The following is a 19,766-nucleotide window of genomic DNA, read 5'->3' on the forward strand; positions in this document are numbered from 1 at the left end:
TTTTTGGCATAAAAGAAAAATCGATAATTTTGACCCATACAATGTATTTTGGGCTATTGCTACAAATATACCCCAGCGACTTAACACTGGTTTTGTGCTCCAGGGTCACATATATATATACATATATGTATATTTAAATAATATTTAAAAATTTCTATTTAATAATTTAACTGAACAAAATTGGTCATAAATAATTGTTAATAATGGGATTCCATGTGTCTACCTCTACCCTCAAAGTGCATATATTATTTGTTTTCCATCTGAAGCCTTTGAAATGTCTTTTCTCTTCAGTACAACTCTTTTGTCCTTAACCGTTCCTTCACCTTGTCTTTGCAGGTGGGCTGGTCTGGGTGTCTCTCCTCAGCAGTCATGGGGAGGTCAGGAGTGTTCTGGGTTTGGCCGTTTGGGACGAGCATGCAGTTGTTACTTCCCCTCGTCCTCTGTGTCACCTGCATCCATGGTCTTTTTCCACCACAGCCACGGGTCTTCCTGTCATTTCAAGGTAAGAATGGTCAATGTCAGACTCCAATCAAGGCATTTCCTTTTAGATGGGGGTTACTTTAATTACAAGAACCCTTTCCGATGACATCATGTCCTCTTTAAGTGAGGTCACTTCCCTTGATAAAACATTCTCATCAGAGTGCCCTAAACCAGATCGAGGGGTCTATTTGTCCTTCATTATGTCGCTGTGCCACTGTCATGAGCTCTGAATGTGCTACTTTGGCTTTGACAATGTGTTCAACATTGCTAAGATACTTAGGATAGGCTGAAATAAATCTTTTAGTATATTCAATTAAGGTTTGCTGTTTATTGATTGATTGGTACCTGGTCTTTTGTTCACTGATTGGCGGAGAAAAGCTTCACATTCATTCACATCACTTTTAAACTTTGTTGAACAACGTGGACATTTTCTGAAAGACTCTGAAAGATTTGTATTTTTGGCTTAGTTCCTATATGGTAAAGTTAAATATAATTTGGGACACAGTCAAACCCTTTAAATCTGATTAAAGTGCGGTCAGGAAAAATACTTTTTGGGGTACACACTGAGCTGTTATTAAAAATATGACATTATATTACTAGTTGAATTACAAATGAATAATAAATTGTGGAAAATATTTTTTTTTCAGATCATTTTGCTTGCGAGTCACACCAGACTTGCACAATATCGATCTAGCAGTTTTAACTGTGTCACTGCTGCAGATGGTTTAATGGTCTGCAATGATAAAATGTACTTTGATCTGAAGTGACATTTAATACATGTTTTTTTGCTGTTGTTAATATATCCACAGTATGACATAAAGCTTATATTACGTGCTTGAAACATCATCTCTGGGTGCAAACTCAAGAATAAAGTTTCCATGACTTTGATCATTCTAATGGAAATGGCTGAGCTGGTCTCATATCAAATGTCAAGGGTGATCTTTCCTCTTGTCTGCTGTAGCAAACATTTAATATAGTTGAGTAACGGAATAGGTGGTGTGTCAGTGCATTCGATGGTGTAGGATACCAGTTGTTCTGCTTTCTAGGAAAACATGTTCACTTTAAGATGATTTTCTAACAGATCTGACTCTTTTGTTGGTGTAAAATGGCCAGGTAGACAATGTAGACAGGTTGATTCAGGCATATTAAACAATAGATGTTTCCACTAGAAAGTTAAAGGAGAAATCTTTTCAACGTCTAGCTTAAAACACATATACTTTTTTGGTTTCATACATTTCTGAAAAACATTTACACCATTTTCTACAAAAAAAAAGAACTTTTTGTTTTAATCATAGAAAAGATGTAGTAAAGTTGTTGGTGTAAATTGCATTTTTTTAAATAGCTTAATAGGTCTGGACTAAATATTGAGTATCTTGTCACTGACTCAAATATAAGAGTCCAATTTATGCTTTGTTCTTCAGTAGTGGACATTTGTTTCTTGTTCTTACAATTACACAGTTTTTATATGCTTTCCAGCTCTCTTTTTCCTTTCAATCCATGTTTTTGGCCTAATTTGTCATTCCATTCGTTCTCCTTGTCTTTCCAGCACATTCCCTAGTGTAGTCATCCGTCTATGTCTTATGTGCTGAAAAGAAGCAGCGGGAAGCTTTGGTAAAGGCGACATGAGTAGTGTCAGAGAGGATTGTGCCATGGAAAAACTATGCTCACACTCAAAGCATTCTGGAACGGCTTTGCGTCCTTCTGAAGAATGCCACGTAACACGCTCTGTTTGACTTTAATAAGAACATCCTAAACAGCCGGCTGTCACTGTGCTGCAAACAAATTAAAGCCAGATTAGTTAATACTAATCAAGCCAGCTTCATCTTAAACTACGTCTCTTCACAGCAGGTGTGGATTTGAGTAATGTCTTTGTGAGGTTGAGATGGCCTCTGGAGAAGTCATTCAGTCTAGAGACCTCTACAAATAATCCTTTTTTGGTTGAGAAAACGATTACCGAAATACAGAAGACGTCTTAATCATTGAAAAATCAGATGTGTTTGTATTTTGGAGAGTGTTTCACAGTAAATGAACAGTGTAATGTATAGTCTGGGAATGAATCAACAGAAACAATTTATGAGGTCCCGGTTTGTCATCTACGTGATTTAGACATCCCTTTAATGTCTTTTGGATCATTTTCATCTTTCTGAGAGTTTTGGAAGAAGACAGATGTATAGGTTAAAAAACGTGAGTATTATAGCGAACAGGGTCTGAATATGTCAGCTGGATTGGACTAGGAATGCTCCAGATGTTCTGGGGTGTTTGAGGAGCTCCAGTAAAGTCACGTCTGAAAGCATCTTTATGGAGAGAGCTGGGAGCTTTGGGTGTCTCCCAGCGTCCATGACTAGAGAAGGAAGAAGAAGAAAAAAAACTGAAGAAAAAAGAAAAACCTCAATATTCCAGTTGAAGTTATTCCTTAATAAATGGCATAATGAACATTTTGGAAGCTAATTGAACAAATTAAGAAAAGCCAAGCAGAGCTAAGAAGAACTTAGCAAAGGGTCAGTTACTCTATGTGATTTGAGCCAAACTAACACCTTGTGAAAAAATAAACCTGGGCGATGAAGTCGGTGTAATGCCGGGTTCAGACTACACAATATTTTTGTCGGTCACAATAGTCACTGTGTCAGATTACACGATTTTGACTCCTAAAATCTTGTCGTGTCGTGGACAAGAAACATGTCAGACTACACGTTGCTTCCCGACCATTCATCGCGTGCCGTCTTTAACAAGTTCATAAGGTATTCTTTCCAATCATGAGACGAACACAAATATTTTCAGCATCTTTCACCGCAGCTTTTTCACGTGACTCCGAACACGAGTAGTACAACCTTCACGTTGTTTTACTAGCTATGTCAAACTCTGTTTATATCAGCTGACAGTTCTGTTCTTTGTTATTTATAAACTGATATTTAACAGTGTACCAACTGAGGCAAGTAATGCATTTCATCTTATAAGCCGTGCTGTTAAAAAAATAGGAGACGGCGAAGACAGCTGTATTGCACGACATAGCTGGGTGTTTTTCTATGTTGTGACTGGAAGCCATCTTTGACGAATGTATGCCAGTTTGCGTGCATGCACAAATTTTCTGTTTCCACAAAAACACGCAGCACACATTTTTGCCCTCGGATTGTTTGTCGTATGCAATTATGCAGTATTAAAACTCTTTTATCCACCAGCAGGCCACAACACAGCATTTACGAGTGTGTGTGTGCCATAAACTGAGAATGTTAACTTTTATGAAAATACACACGGCAACTTTGAAAAAAGCCTCATCTATGAAGGTCTGATTTTTATCTTAATTGTAGTCCTTTTACAGCAGAAAATCAAGACTAACATTTGCTCAAACCCAGTCATGGCCAAGGTAAAGCATTCTCTGAATTTTCTACCCCAGATATCACTTTGAGGATTAAACAACATTGACCTCAGCCAACATCACATTCATCGGCTATAAGGTAACGTCTTAGGCATAAATCATTTCTGAGCTGTGGCTGAAGCCCAGAAGTGTGATGTTGAGCAATCCAGTTTTACTTTGGTTTGACTATAATGATGATGTTCCTGCCCTGATACATGTGATATCTCACACTAAGTGTACATTTAAATGACACAATTGACCGTTCGCAAAGACCCTCCCCCCTTAGTTACTGTTGCTATGTCCGACAAGCCATGGCGATTTCACAGGACACTGACAACATGCCGACGACAGACAAGACAGAGCAAGCTACTTTTGGTATGAAACAAAGTCTCAGCTTTCAAATTTGGTCATTTTTTAACAAAATTCAAACCATAAATGCCGTTTTGTGGCTCTTGCGCCACATGAACTGATCATCTCTTCTTCTATACTAGTTATAGCACAAAATAAATATTGAGTGAACATCAGAAGTTATCTTGTTTCAACCGCAGAAAGACATCGATACACACCATTTTTCAAGTTCACTTCCTCCGACGGTTTGCTTGACAGACAAATTCACCGTTATTATTGGTCATATCGCCTGTCAATCAAGCTCCCGGCGAAGGGTCAATTGTACTAAAAATAGAAAAGTTTTTCTTTTGGTTTTTTAAAAGGTTAAAAAAGATGACAATGTCACATGGATCCTCAAAAATGGCTAAAAATGCTGTATTATACATGCCAGGCCAGTAGTTGGCGATGTCAATTTGTGTTCACTTACACGTAATTTGCATGTGCATGATGTCACCGGTTTCACAAATGTACATTTTTGTAGTTTACACAGAGAGAATAACAGAATTGATTTCAAAAACTTGCTCTTTGAAACTCATTTTCAAAAGTTTGCATTTCCAGGCCCCCAAAATGCTGTTGCCATGTAAATGAATGGCCAAAATGCATAAAAAGTTCTCTGTTTTAAGTTGAAAATGGTTTTTGTTTTACATTTTGTTTGGTTACACTTTATTTTAAGGCGTCCTTATTACTGTGTAATTATACATATAAGTACTGAGTAATATTAATTAACTACATGTACTTACTATATGGTTAGGATTAGGATTAGGGTTTGGCTTAGGGTTACTTGCATGTAAATATACATAATTAATTGTTATCATAATAGTAAGTACATGTAACGTGTAACAAGAACACCTTAAAATAAAGTGTTACCTTTTTTTTCTTTTCTTTTTTTAAATTTTCTGAAATGGCTAGCTCATTGCTAGGGTCTTGCTTTGGTTTTCTGGGTGGTTGCTAGGCTGTTGCTAGGTGGTTCCTAGGGTGCTTACGTCACCATTCAAAGGAGGTTTCTGTATTGTTTTTGATGTTCTCTTACTGGAGAACCCCCCCCCCCCACATATTTTGTAAAGCGTTCTGGGTGTATAGCAATACACAAGAAAGCTCTATATAAATGTATCATTCATCCAAAACAAAACAAAACAAAACAAAAACTAAAAACAAAAAAAAAACAAAAAAAAAAACCCATTCAGAATCATAAGTCTAATCAGCTGAAAACCTAATTGCTAGGCAAGTTACACACAGAAGTCTAATACTAATACTAACAATCAATGCTGGGTGAAAGAACTTTGGCTACAACTTCCTCTTGGTTGTGTCTGAGGTTAAGAGGTCGTAGTTAGGTCAGGTTAGTGTTAGAATGAGGTCAGAAAAACTATAAATGGAGCGTCAGCCTATTTCAAGTTGAGACTAACAGACCAAATAGTTCTTTGGAGTTGTAAAACAGATTATTTTGGCTAAGGATAATAGCTATGAACATTGAACACATGTAAAATATTAAGCAATGAACACACACAAATACAGTGCAGAATGTTTGGGGAATTCCATTCTATACAAAACATGACTTGTCGAAGCTGTCAGCAGTGGCATATTAAGGCCAACACATGTGTTTATCTGCAGGCTATGTCTAGGTTAACTGATCGAGTTAGAGCTTGGGCCGCAGTGCTCGAGGCAGACAGCATTTGTCCTCTTTCTTGCCCCCATTTCACCTTGCTCACCTTTTTAACCTGGGTAGATATCACTGTTTACTCTGTTTGCCTGCAGATACCATGATCAATCCATGTCTGTCAATACTGAGAACAGCCCGTCATAATGGTGGAGTTAACATGCACGTTCTGTCCTATTGATTCATGCTAATGTATTCAAGGGTTGTTCCATGTTTTCACCCTCCTTTCTAAGTCTTTTTCTGTTTGCTCAAACTGTGCAGGCCTATGGCTTTGAAAAATATGTTTAAAGCCAAAAATGGTTTATGGATTGAAGATTCTTAAAACTTTTCCAGCTGAGGGGCCAAAACTCTAACTTGTAAAAGGAAAGAGGTTGGTTAAAAAGAAAAAGAAAGGAAACATTGGCGTAATGGAGTAGACAGGTCCTTCCCGTGTTACGTTATATACAAATGTGAATTTCATTTTCAAAATGAGTCTTTATGATTGTGTTCACTTGGCTCCCTCCAAATTACAGTAGGCTACTTTTTCTTTTCTTTTCACTTTTCAACATTAAGTCTGCATGGTTAAAGAACAATTGACTGAACAATAACCAAAATACAAACAATTTAAAACTATATAGTAGCTTTAGTTCCATAGGATGAATATCACAAATCAATTCAGTCATATTTAACCCCAAAATCAAAAGAAATAAATAAGAAATTACATTTAGTTGTTCTTAAGTGTCTTGGAAAAAAAACGTATGATCCTAAAAATAGGCTTTGTTTTCTGTTTGCAAAATCAGTAGAGAAATACAGCACTGTAACCGAGCCCTATCTGACGCAGAGAGATACAGAGGATCTAAGACTGTTGATCAAATTCAAAGCTGCCAAGAGAGCTGCCCCATCTGAACTCTGTGCTAATATTATGCTATCTGTAGCAGAAATCTGACAGAACTGTAAAATGTATTACCAATAAATGTGAATTAAAGCCCAAGCATTTCCTATCGTGTTTAAACAGGAAGCACTTCTTTTCCTTGCAGACTTTCTAAATGACCTGCTCTGTCCTCTGTTAACCTCAACAATTTCATTTGTAAAGTTTCATTTAACAAGTTCATTTATAAAGTATTCATTTTTTATGAATAAGTGTAAAGTTAATGACAACTACAGCATTCAACTAATAAATGAATAATAAACAATAAAAAATTATGATTTAATATAAATTATACAAATAATTTTAATATAAATGCTAAATAACTTTGATAAAATTTTAATAAAATATTTGTCCAGGAAACATTTTATTTGATTACAGTTTTATCCATTTATATACATTTAAAGTTCTGTTTTTATATTCCATTTTGTTTTTGAGAATCTTGCCTTAAAGGTACTACATTCTTTTTTATTAAAGTTTATTATTATTATTATTGAAAGATGCATTTTAAGGAAATTTATTTAGTTAGATGCTAACACTCAAGGTATGCCACAAATGGGGGCTGTATTATCAATTTTATGACACTTTCATGCACACTATGCAAATTGGGACTCAAACATTGAGCACTATCATGTTTTTCTTCCACCATGCACAAGAGAACCATTGTAATAGTGCGGCAGAGAAAGCTCTTCTCTGACTGGCGACCCCAGAGGACAGATGTGTTGAAGGATTTAAGGGAAAAATGCCAGCCCAGCTAATGCAAATTGAGGTAGTCAGTTGCTAACAGTGCTGTCAGTGTGAAATGCAATGCATGCAGGTCTTCTTCCCCTCTGCCAGTATTTATAAATGCTTACTGAATGAGAGTGCTAGTGTATTTGTGTATGTGTGAGTGTGTAAGTGTGCATTCTAGATGCCGGAGGAATGTGGCTAATGTCAAGCGGACAGACTGTCTGACGACTCTGTCGCATGTTACCCTACTGTCTGGGTGGTCGAGATTCGTTGAGCGCATCCCAACCTGCTTCATGGGTTCACCTGATCACCCTAAATCAAAGTTTCTTACAGTGTCTGTAGAAAATGTAAAAGAAAACTCAAAGCCACGATAGTTGGCAGTGTGTTTTGGGTGTTTTCTAGGCAGTGTTATTTTTAATATTATTCATACTATTGTAGTATTTATTCATATTTTAAATTTGTTTTTATTTTTGTATTTTCAGTTTTCATTTGAAATTTTAGTTTTAGGATTTTTATGTGCTTTTCATTTTTACTAGGTTTTTTTATTTATTTAATTTTTCAGATTTACCTAATAATTTTAGCGTTTTATTTCTGTTTTATTTATTTACTGAGGAAAACAGCACATCTCAAACGCATTAAACAGCGCGAGTATCCAATCTGTCAGCAGCACATGTATCAGTCAGAGCATCTATACTAAACTATACGTGTTAACTATATCTTACGAGTTATTTTATAGCCCTTAATATAAGCATGTCTCATGTTTAAAGCAAATTGGATTATGCACTTTCCCCGCAGCAGCTCACTCTGCATCCTCTGCTATTATTCAGATGCGCTCGTATCAAACTACTTTATATCGATATAAACGGTATTGCCGCATACCATTATCGCTTATAAAAAAATATAACCATATATCATACTGTCAGGATTCTGGACTGTCTATGTTCTGTTTTGCCCCTGTTTCTGTTCTAGTGTTCCCTTATTTGGTCTTGTTCCTGTCCTCGTTTAGTTTAATTAGTCATCCCGTACACCTGTGTCTTTCCAATTATCCTGTGTATTTAGCCCCAGTGTGTGTTTGTCGGTTCTTAACGTTATTGTGCTACGTGTGACTCCTGGCTACCCTGTGTTTCCTCCTGTGGATCATTAAAGACTGTTCTGTGTGAAATCCCTCATTTCCTCGTTCCTCGCTCCTCACAGTAGGCAACCGTGACAGAAGAACCGACCGATAAAACGGCGTATTTGCCTCTTTTTTTCCCGTTTTTCGTTCAGTGTTTTTTGTTTCCCGCTGTTCCCTCATGGATGCCCTCCTTCGCCCGGAATATCTCCTCCTCCTGCTGGAGCAGGGGGAGAGATCGCTCGAGGACTATACGAGACTGTTCCAGCTGATAGCAAGCACCACCAGCTACCCGCACTTGAGGGTGAGCTGAGTATGGCGTGGCAAATGTGCCACACCGAAGAGGAGAGGGCTCCAGTCCCCGAATCCCGTCCAGAGCGCCCTCCAGTGCCCGCTCCTCCAGTGCGCCATCCTGTTCCCGTGTTCAGCCTAGAGGGGGCTCCCGATCCAGAGTTTAGCCCTGAATGCCCAGAGGTTTACAAATGCCGGCCCTCCCACCTGCTCCTGCCTCCTCCACCACTGTTGACTGGCAGCTCCTCTGCTCGCCCTCAGCCCACCATCATTACAGTGCGAGCTCCGCGGGTCTGACTCCACGCTCCTAGCTCCCTCGCCTCCACCGTCACCCGTCGATCCACCAGCTCCACCGGGCTCCCTCGTCCCTCCGGCTCCGCCTTGGTCGGGCGTCGACTCACCATCGCCTCAGGACTCCGCTCCTCCGGCGGCACCTCGTTGCACTGTCCCCCCGTCTCCATTGGGCTCCTTCCTCCCGCCAGCTCCACCTTGGTCCTCAGTCGCTCCGGCTCTGCCGCGGATCTCATTCTGTTTTGCCCCTGTTTCTGTTCTAGTGTTCGCTTATTTGGTCTTGTTTCTGTCCTCGTTTAGTTTAATTAGTAATCCCGTACACCTGTGTCTTCCCAAATATCCTGTGTATTTAGCCCCAGTCGGTGCAGTCTGTGTTCGTCGGTTCTTAACGTTATTGTGCTACGTGTGACTCCTGGCTACCCTGTGTTTCCTCCTGTGGATCATTAAAGACTGTTCTGTGTGAAATCCCTTGTTTCCTCGTTCCTCGCTCCTCACAGTAGGCAACCGTGATACGTACAAACTTGATATACCGCTCAGCCCAAATTGATAGGTTGTTTCTTACTGGTCGAAGTCTCTTATATTGTATGCATCTACAGTATTTTTCAATGTTTCATTATCAACCAGGCAAAAATCCATAAGACCTATTGCATAGAAAACTATAATTGTAATGGTACTTTAGCAAGTACCAATCACTTGGCAGCCTCCATTTTTCTATCTTACAGCATGATAGATCATGCAACTGAACCAGGGCCAAACATATTGTGAGCTTAAATGAGGATGACATATACGGTTGCCTGGACAAGAGGCTTTGAGTCTACGAGTATGTGTGAAATCACTTACACCTCACATTATGTGAGTTTAACCATGCAGAACCAAACCAAAGAACCATGTTATTGTCTACACAGCAGCAGCTTTTGAAAGGGGTTTAAAGTCATGTCTTGAAGGCCAGGGGCACTCCATCTTCATGAAGAACATGAGTTCTGGGTACTCCACCCACTTGCTCCCTGAGCAACACTGGCACCAGTAGCATTCTGAATGAATGGGACATTGCCTTTATATTTGCATATACAGTTAATTTATGCACACCAGCTCTTAGCTTTCAGGCAATGAGGGGCAAGTTAACAAAAGCTGCGGCTGTAATTGGAAGTTAAGCCGGTAAAGCAAAGTTAATGGAGCCTGGAAAACCTTGGCTTGAGTTTTGAAGTATAATTAGTGTCTCTCAGCAGGTTCATGCAATGGTTTGTCCGCATGGTGTTGGTTGTGTTATAGATCTGATAGTCCTTTGAACATTCTGAGAATGATTATGCTTACATATGCAAATTTACATCAAATCAATTCAATCCAGGAGAGTTGTCCTAAAATGCACTATGTATTTAAGCAAGTTTTTTTTTCTTTCAATTGTTGGATTCAAAATGTTTACACAACATTGTATTCTTACTAACTATTTTTATATTTTATGCATGATTAATAAGATAATTTTTTATTTATTTATTTATGAATTAAAAATATATATTAGGGCTGTCAAGGAATAAAGAAAAATTACAGATTTCTCAAAATAATTGCACCCAACATTAACATTTTTCGCAAAAACACACAGAAAATTTAACATTTTTTCTTTCAGACTGAATCTCAATGCATCTTAATGCAGAAACAAGGTCGTTCAAAATAATTTTTAAGCATACAGACTGGTTAAATATGTTACGACTGCCTGTTTGATTAATTTACTTTGTTTCACTTTCAAATTACATGGAAAATCTGAGCTCAGGTCTGAAATCAGTTGTAGTGATTCTAATCTGAAAGGAGGCTGATTTTTGGTTAAAGTATTGGCAGCCGAGACAGAGGCGCATGCAGCGGTTCAGTGACATTAGCGGGCAACCTAAACCAGACATTTGGCATCATGACTTTAAAATCAATCCAGGTTCTCTTGTAAAAGAGCTCAGCTGATCTCTGTTTTCATGATCTCTCAAAGAACAAACGTGTTCCTTGTAAAGCTAACAGACTGATGCTATTCTGTTAGCCAACTCTAAGAACCTGATGATATTCTGATCTGATTACATTTAATGCATTTAACATTTACTTACATTTAAGAGTTTGTTGTTGTTTTGAACTTCATTCCACAAGTAAAATGGATTAGTTGTGCTACTACATTTCTAAGAGCTCAGGCATATGATTTTTATCTTAAAGGTGATAAAACAGGCTTAAAATTTAACAGATGTGCAGTCACATTTACCACTGTTCAGCCAATTTTTGTGGGCGAAATACAGTCATTTCTATGTAATCGGGAATTTTATGTGAAGGCGAAATATTTCCCCACACATATTCCGCACTAGGTTTGAGTTAGTCATGTAAATGGCTTTATGGTATATTGTCTCCTATATGTTACTGTATATCCAATAGAACTAGCTATCATCATTTATTAAAGAATAATTCTACAATTGTCTAGTAAAGCTACATTAATTTGGAATGTAACAGCGGATAGTTTCTTTTGTTTGACAGGACCAACTTGTTTACTTAATTTGATCTCAGTTTAAGCATCCATCAGTTTTTGTCATTGTGGTACTGTGGCTTCACAATGCTAACCAAGCAAAGCCAGTATTGACAACTATGGGCTGGTAATGGGCTTAGCAAAAAATATGGATTATTTGATCCGCGTCAAGGTGAATGTGTACTCATTAAACTCTTAAACCTACCAGCGATTCTCTAATCTTGTAACCTTGTGCCCCGAACATGCAGTATGGATTTCTTTGGAAGCTTCTGTTTTATGATCAAACATGTGGTCTTGCATGTCTTGATGGTCTCCTCTGAGCAGATCGAGACCCATAACCCTCTCATGCTGTTTAATAATGGATGTTTAAGAAGTTTCTTAGCACAAAAGGGCTTTGTTCCAGTTCTGCTCGACTGCTCTGTATAAATGAAAACAAAAAGGTTGTGAGTGGAATGAGGAAGTGGAAACTCATCTCTTACTAGCTAGCATGGTTAAGGTTCTTAGTTCATCTCTTGGTTGGCTGCTCAAAGCTTGCTCTTATTAAAGGTCTGAAAAAGATCATCATTCACATTGCTAATGGAGTAACCTTCTTTTTGGGTTTCTGTATTAGAGGAATATTCTGGGTTCATTTATAGTATACGTTATACGTTTTTTTTAAGATCCCGCATCCCCATTTTGAAACTCTCTCCTACACATAACATAACTGTTTTATACTGTCGACTACGAGTTCAAGGTGTTATCACTACTTGCTTTCAGCAATAGAAGAGCTCTGTTCCTTTCACAGCTGATTTAAAGGGAAGCAAACTGTAGTATATTGAGAATCAACCTTCTGGTGTTGACTACACAAGCTCATAAGCGACTTTTATTCACATATATCAAATTTCAATCCACTGAAGAGCTCAGGGAAAGGCCTAGACATAACTCTTCTGAGGAAAACATTCCCAGCACTTCTTCGCAATATAACCCTTCCAGAAAACCACACCATCGGCAGTTTAAAGAGCACCCTGCTGGGCAAACAACACTAGCCATGTCATAGTCAACCGTATCTACAAAGCAACGCCCAGAATGTCTCCTCCAGGACCAATCCTACTAGGATGTGTGACGAGCATCTCCGTGTTGATCTTCCTGATTTAACCATGCAGGAATGTGGTCCAGCCCATGACTAATACAGCATGTATGTTGGGAAATATCACAAACAAAATGTATTCATTATCAAAAGCCCTCTTGACGTGTTTTAGCCTGGGGTTTAACGTTACATATCGAACTTTAAAATATGGAGTATGGTTTTGATTTGCTTGACGTTGATTCATATTCATCATGCATGAACTGCTGATTGTGAGTTTGATTGCTGAAAGCATTCAAACTCAGAGTTTCTCTCAGAAGTTGTCGTCTGGGTTGACGTCTACCAATTTTCCACGATGTAGCATAATAACTGTGCATTCTTCATCTATTATCCACTCTGAGATCAGGACCCTCATCAATAGTCTCTCGACACTAGTCATGATTGGACTACATTATGTTTTTAAATTAATATTATGCTTTAAATTGTGGTTTAACTTTACAAAAATGCTTGTGTTTTGTAATTCCCTTTCATTGATGACTGGGTTCTCCAGACATTTGCTTCAGCTGTATGTCGATGGATCACTGATGTGATGCCCATTTTTTTTTTGTGTCTGGAGTCTGGACCCATTAATTTATTCACAAAACATAAAAAATTCTCAGCTTTGTGGGAGTTGAAATCTGTTCGTCAACAGTGAAGCTTCTCAAAAAACAAATGAAAATGAACAGCAGCATTTAACTATACTTCAATATAAATAAAGATATAAAATGGCGAAAAATACCCAATGGAATTTTCATTTCCATCATCCGAACCAACCTGACTTTCAAATGCTAAACACATGAGAGAAAGGACAGGATAGTAAGTTGTCGCTTAACTAACATCACACCTTTGAAAAATATAGTTAGTAACGTCACTGTTTACAATCGAGTGTGATGTTGCTTTTATGCAATAGTTCAATAAACAAGAAGTTAATCTTGAGTAACTTACCTTTTGGATACAATATTTCCAATTATTAGCCAAATTAGCTTTTATTGTGGTCACATTAGCCGAATTTCAGATGAATTGTCAAAAAAGGTCTTCTGCCCATTGTCAATAGCATAGCAATGTATGAAGCACAGCTCACACAGAAGTCCATTTTAAACCAAAACCAGCAGCTTTCTGTTGGTAAATGCAGCAAATTGACATGACCAAATTATTGACGAGTGAAAACTGTGTTTTAAATTTCACAGAGCAATGGCAAAAGTGACCACATCTTAACAAAGAACTCTGGACGTAATCCATGTTTTTGAACTAATCACTTGAGTTAATAACTCCATAAATCACTAGTATGTGATTGCTGTCCCTGAATGAATCAGTATTTTTGAACAAACAGTTTAATTGGAAGATTCAATTACTTGTTGCCAACTACTGGAATATTGATGTAAACCTACAGAAGAATAACTGAAAAATCCCTACCACTAATGCTTTTTTCACATGAAAGCAAGGCCATAACTATGTCTTGAACACTGGGGGGTACCTATGTATGTGACACACATACATACTGTATATACATACATACATATATATATGTATGTATGTATGTATATACAGTATGTATGTGTGTGTGTGTATATATATATATATATATATACACACACACACAGGTGTTCTATATTAATGCACTGCTTTAATTGACGCACACAAACACACACACATGCTGGAATTTCTGTGAACAGTAAATCCCACCTACTTTGACTTGATTGGCCATCTCAATTATTTTGACATTGACAAGCGCTGTTAGACCACTGAGGCAGACCAAGCTGAAAATTTAAAGTTTAACATGGCATATGAAAACACCGCCTTTTCAAAAGCATTCAGACCCTAATAAAGTCTCATTTGGATGAAGCTGCCAAGCGTCTCTTGCAGTATGATGCAATCAGTGTTTCTCCAAAGCTGAAGGGTGCACCTCACAGAGAGAGTTCATGATCCAAAACACAGGGCCAAATTATCACTGCAGTGGCTCATCAACAAAAAGATGAATGTTCTCCATTGATGCAGTGTCGCAGTCAAAGCCTTGATCCCAATCCAACTGGCCTGGCACAATTTGAAAACTGCATTACATAAGAGCCACCTAACTAACTCAAGCTACCTGGAGTGAATCTGCCTAAAATGGGCTGTAATTAGGGTTGCAAAAACTAAATTTCGGAAATATTCCAGAAATTTTGGAAACTTTCCAGGATTTTTTGGAATATTCCAGGGATTTTTGGAAAGTTTTTTCACCCCTTTGCAACCCTAGCTGTAATGTAAAGATAATTGCACAAAAAGCATTCTTCAGTTTTTATGTTTGTTAATTAATAAAATTTCAGTGTAGGATTAGTCATTCAGACAATTGGTTAGTTTAGCCAAAAGTTCTCTTTTCAGTTCCCAATTTATAAAATATATAATAAATAAATTACAAGCCTACACTCTTAAAAATAAAGGTGCTTCACGATGCCATAGAAGAACCTTTTTGTCTAAATGGTTCCATAAAGAACCTTTAACATCTGAAGTACCTTTCTGTTTCACAAAAGGTTCTTTGTGGCGAAAGAAGGTTCTTCAGATTATAAAAAGGTAAGAAAGAGATGGTTCTTTAAAGAGCCTTTGACTGAATGGTTCTTTGTGGAACCAAAAATGGTTCTTCTATGGCATCGCGTGAAGAACCTTTTGAAGCACCTTTATTTTTAAGAGTGTAGAATTACTGTCTTTACTATGTTAGATACTTAAAAGTAGCTTTCCCATCTCCACTGATGTGCAAAGTTTTAGTAGACAGTATGCACCCCATCTGCCATCACTGAAAAATGTGCTAAGTGACCTTTGACCTTATGTCAAATATTATTTTACATTTAGCGTAAATTAGATAATCATTCTGTTGTATCCCCTTGTGGAAACCCAAATATGAAATAAACCACATTAATTTTCCTTAATCGCATTATTAGCAGGTGTGAGAGCACCTGTCAATTGGGAATGTTGACTTAGATATGCGTTTAAGTATGATTCATGTTTTCAGGGCTCAGAGGTCAGGACAGACGGACACAAGACACCACAGAATCCTCCTGAGAAGGGGAACGTGTGTCCGTTTATCTGTGGGGTGGGAAGGTCTTGTGAACGTTTCCCACTGTGCTGTATTTTACTTTCTCACGTGCAGACTAACAAACACAGCCTCAAATTCCCATTAGGAATTCTTTTAGAAAGACAGAAAATATGAAAGTCAGATTAAACACAATGGCACAAAAATAAACAGTTTGAGGTTAATCAATGTTTAACCTAACACTCTCAAACTAAACCTTTATTTACTCTACCGTTCAAAAGTTTGGTACGTAAAAAATTCTTTCTTGAAAAGTAATCAATACTTTTATTCAGCAAGGATGATCAAAAGTGAGAGTAAAGACATTTATAATGTTAGAAAAGGTCTCTATTTCTAACAAATGCTGTTAAACTTTCTAATTATCAAAGAATCCAGAAAAAAAATGCATCATGGTTTCCACAAAAATATTAAGCAGCACAACTGTTCAACATTGATAATAATAAAATTGTTTCTAGAGCGCCAAATGTATTCGAATGGTTTCTGAAGGTTAATGTGACACTGAAGACTGGAGTAATGGCTGCTGCTTTGCCATCACAGGAATAAATTACATTTAAAACATTCAAACAAAAACCAGTTACTTTAAGTTGTAACAATATTTTACAATATTACTGTTTTTACTGTATTTTGATCTGATAAATGCAGCCTCAAATGATTAAAACATTGACAGTCAATCAAAATAGTTTCGACTTTTAACACACGTACTGCAGTTTTACTGTACACTTTAGGATTTAACATCTGGGAAATATTTTGTGCCGCACACACGTCAAGAAAGAAACTTAACCTTAAGTTACTTCTAAACTTTTGAGCAACACAGCATTTTTGTATTAGAGAGAACCTGAACTGGAAGCTGAAATTAAAGGCTCACCTGACAACGCAATTTTCCCAAAAAGAAAATCTTTATGACATGAGTCTTTAAATGAGTCTGCTGAATGGGGTGAAAAGGGATTTGGGGATTTCTATCTGAGGTTACAGAAGCTGCATGTTTCTAATTAGTCTCCTGAAACCTAACCAGAAGTGGGATTTCTCTCTTTCGCTCCTGCTTTTGAGGTATTTTATTTAATGCTTATTTCCTCACATATGTTTCCTCCACCGTTTCTTCTGCAACGTCATGTCTTCATTCCCCTCCGTCTAGTTCTCATGCACTCACTTCAGTCTTGCCCCGAGGAGTTCTTTGAGCAGTAATAATGCCACTCTTATCTTACGGAGATGCTATCGGTGGCACTTTGAAGCCTGGCTGATGTAATCTGTTGCCCTCCACACCACTTTTTATTAAACCTACATTAGAATGACGAGTTTGACAAGGCCTAATATAATCCCATAATAATCTGGTGAGACATGCTGTCTACTGTCTATGATCTTCACCTTGTCTTGTGTGCTGGTTCTTTTAAATCTATAGAATAATTATAATATCTCTTAAATTCCTGAATTTCAATTAAATATGAAATGTAGAATTTTAAGTAGAAAAATGTAAATATATATGTTTAAATATATATATATATATATATATATATATATATATATACACATACACATACATACATATGAATGCATTTAATATAACTAAAAATAAATTAAGCACAATTTTTTTTCTGGTACCATTTCAAAGACTGATGTTATACATTTGATTTTATTTAATGCATTAATTTATGCATTTATTAATTAATATTAATAATACCTTAATTCTTGAATTCTTAATTTAGAAGGTGCTGGTTTGAATGAGAAGCCATGGAGTAATTTGTGCTGGATCCATTGCACATGTTTTGTGTTTATAGGCAGCTTGGTGAATATACAAACCTATTTGGCAGGTACTTTATACAGACGCCTCTTTATTCGAGGATGAAAAGCAGAAACGTGAAAGAAAAGAAAGTGGTTGTAGATAAGAGCAATGGGACTTTCATTGGGACTAGTGGGAGTTATCTTGTCATTGAAGAGAAAAATAATGAGGGATTGGCTTTAGAATCAGTGTTAAAAAGGATAAAGATGAAGAGGAGGGTATCAATGTGGCCTCCACTTCTCTATACATTAGTGAATAACTAATGAGAAACAAGAAGGAATATTCATTAGTTTGGTCTTTGGAGACTTTGATGGTATGGTGAAGGGCCTTGCGTCTTTGTATAAGTATGAGAGCATGTGTGTGTGTGTGTGTTTTGGAATACTGGGGTAAAGATTGGCAAGTAAACACCAAAACTTCACATACAAATGCAAAGAACATGCTTGTGTTTGCATTACAGAATTGCAGAAAACCCAGTCCTTCGAGTTTTTCACTTTGTCTGAGAAGGCCATGGACTATAGGATCCTTTTCATGGATGAGGATCAAGACCGTATGTACGTGGGCTGCAAAGACCATGTAATCTCGATGGACATCAACAACATCAGCCAGACCATGCTGAAGGTGAGAGAGCAGTCAAAACCTCTCTATATCAACATGAAATGCAGCACAACAGTAGAAACCAATGGCGACCACATTTCTTTCGTTCTCATTTGACTAATGGGAGAGTGGCAGTTTGGCTAAACAGTGTTGGCTTTTGAGGAGACAGCTTGAACACAACTGGCAAAAATTATGGAAGTTTATCTTTCCTCTTCCAGCAAAGGCTGGCAAAACTTCAGAGATCCATTGCATTCCAGTGCATTTTGCTGGTCTATGCTGCACATCTATCCAGCAGGGCTTAACCCCAATCACGAGTTCACCAGTAAAAAGCCTCACCCAAGTTGAAGTACAATACAGCATGAGTTGTGTCTACTTTAAGAGCTTGACAAATAACTACTAGACTTTAAAGTGGTTATTTATGGCAATTTACTTTTTTCATGAAAGTCTAAGGAGAAATTTAGCAGAATGATCAAACTGCTCTTGTGCATATAATGAAAGGTGACTTTTGATCAATTTAATGCTTGATATTGATTTAATATAATTAATAAATTGGCTTATTACATTTATGCTTGTGTAGTAGTCCCATTAGACGTGCATAGTAACATAAATCTGTCAGTCAAAATGTTCCTTCATCCTTATATTACAATTTTCTCACTATTCTCTTATTTTTTTTCTCAGATCTTCTGGCCGGCATCCACTACTAAGGTCGAGGAGTGTCAGATGGCTGGCAAAGACCCCACAGTAAGAACATTGACACTTTTAAACTCATGGCATGTTATGGTTGGCCAGATCTTTTATGCCTCTGATTCACAGAGAAGACAGCAGCATTCTTGATTCAACTCCTATTTGTGTGTTGCTTGGTGAAGTGATCATCCAGTGAGCTGTTTTCACATGCATTATTCTCCCTACAATCACATGCAATTAATTAAACTTGTCCCAAATCAATCAAAAGAGCACCAAGCATGAGCTGATTTTAAATCAGTGTTTAGTCCTCAAATTTGAACCTTCATGGCTGGATCAGGAACAGATGGTTCTTGACCCAGTGCCCATAAGCAAAAGCAATCTCTAGATGTTGTCTGTAGCGCAGTGAGAGGTCACACCTTCTCTTTGTCATCAACTACGTGTCCTAAAACTAAGTAAATGCAGAAATGGACTAATGTTCTCAACTGGCCAAAGAAAAATACTGTACTTCGCACCCATACCGCAAATGATCATTTTAAACCTGTATTTTATGTACTAATGAAATACAGGAATTTACAAGTGCACTGAACTGAAGTTGTATATTTTAATTGCATGTGACTGGAAAAATAGGGTAAATTCATGTAAACCTGGCTACTTTTTGCCATTGAGATGAGCGAAAATGTCCCAATTTACTGGTTTATGGCTCAATTTATATTCACCCCACATCATGAATGTTAGTATAATATCTGGGTGAATATCATAAAAAAATGTCTGTGCCATATTTCACCCAAAGAAGAGAGCTAGTTTATCCTCTTTATAACAATTTACTCTCAATTTATACAATTATTTACACTTCATGATGTGGAATAA

General features: G+C 37.4%; 1 protein-coding gene across 1 annotated transcript in view; it reads left to right on the forward strand.

Annotated features, from left to right (window-relative positions):
- The window catches only part of LOC107710663 (semaphorin-3C-like), a 45,473-nt gene that overhangs the window by 5,705 nt on the left and 20,002 nt on the right, over positions 1–19,766 (forward strand). Inside the window, exons 2-4 of the mRNA XM_016515493.1 lie at positions 337–502; positions 18,079–18,239; positions 18,894–18,956. Coding sequence (XP_016370979.1) covers positions 370–502; positions 18,079–18,239; positions 18,894–18,956 — 357 coding nt within the window. The 5' untranslated portion in view covers positions 337–369. The remainder of the gene's footprint in view (positions 1–336; positions 503–18,078; positions 18,240–18,893; positions 18,957–19,766) is intronic.

The sequence above is a fragment of the Sinocyclocheilus rhinocerous genome, unplaced genomic scaffold (assembly GCF_001515625.1).
Source record: "Sinocyclocheilus rhinocerous isolate Xijiao unplaced genomic scaffold, SAMN03320098_v1.1 scaffold357, whole genome shotgun sequence".
NCBI lineage: Eukaryota > Metazoa > Chordata > Actinopteri > Cypriniformes > Cyprinidae > Sinocyclocheilus > Sinocyclocheilus rhinocerous.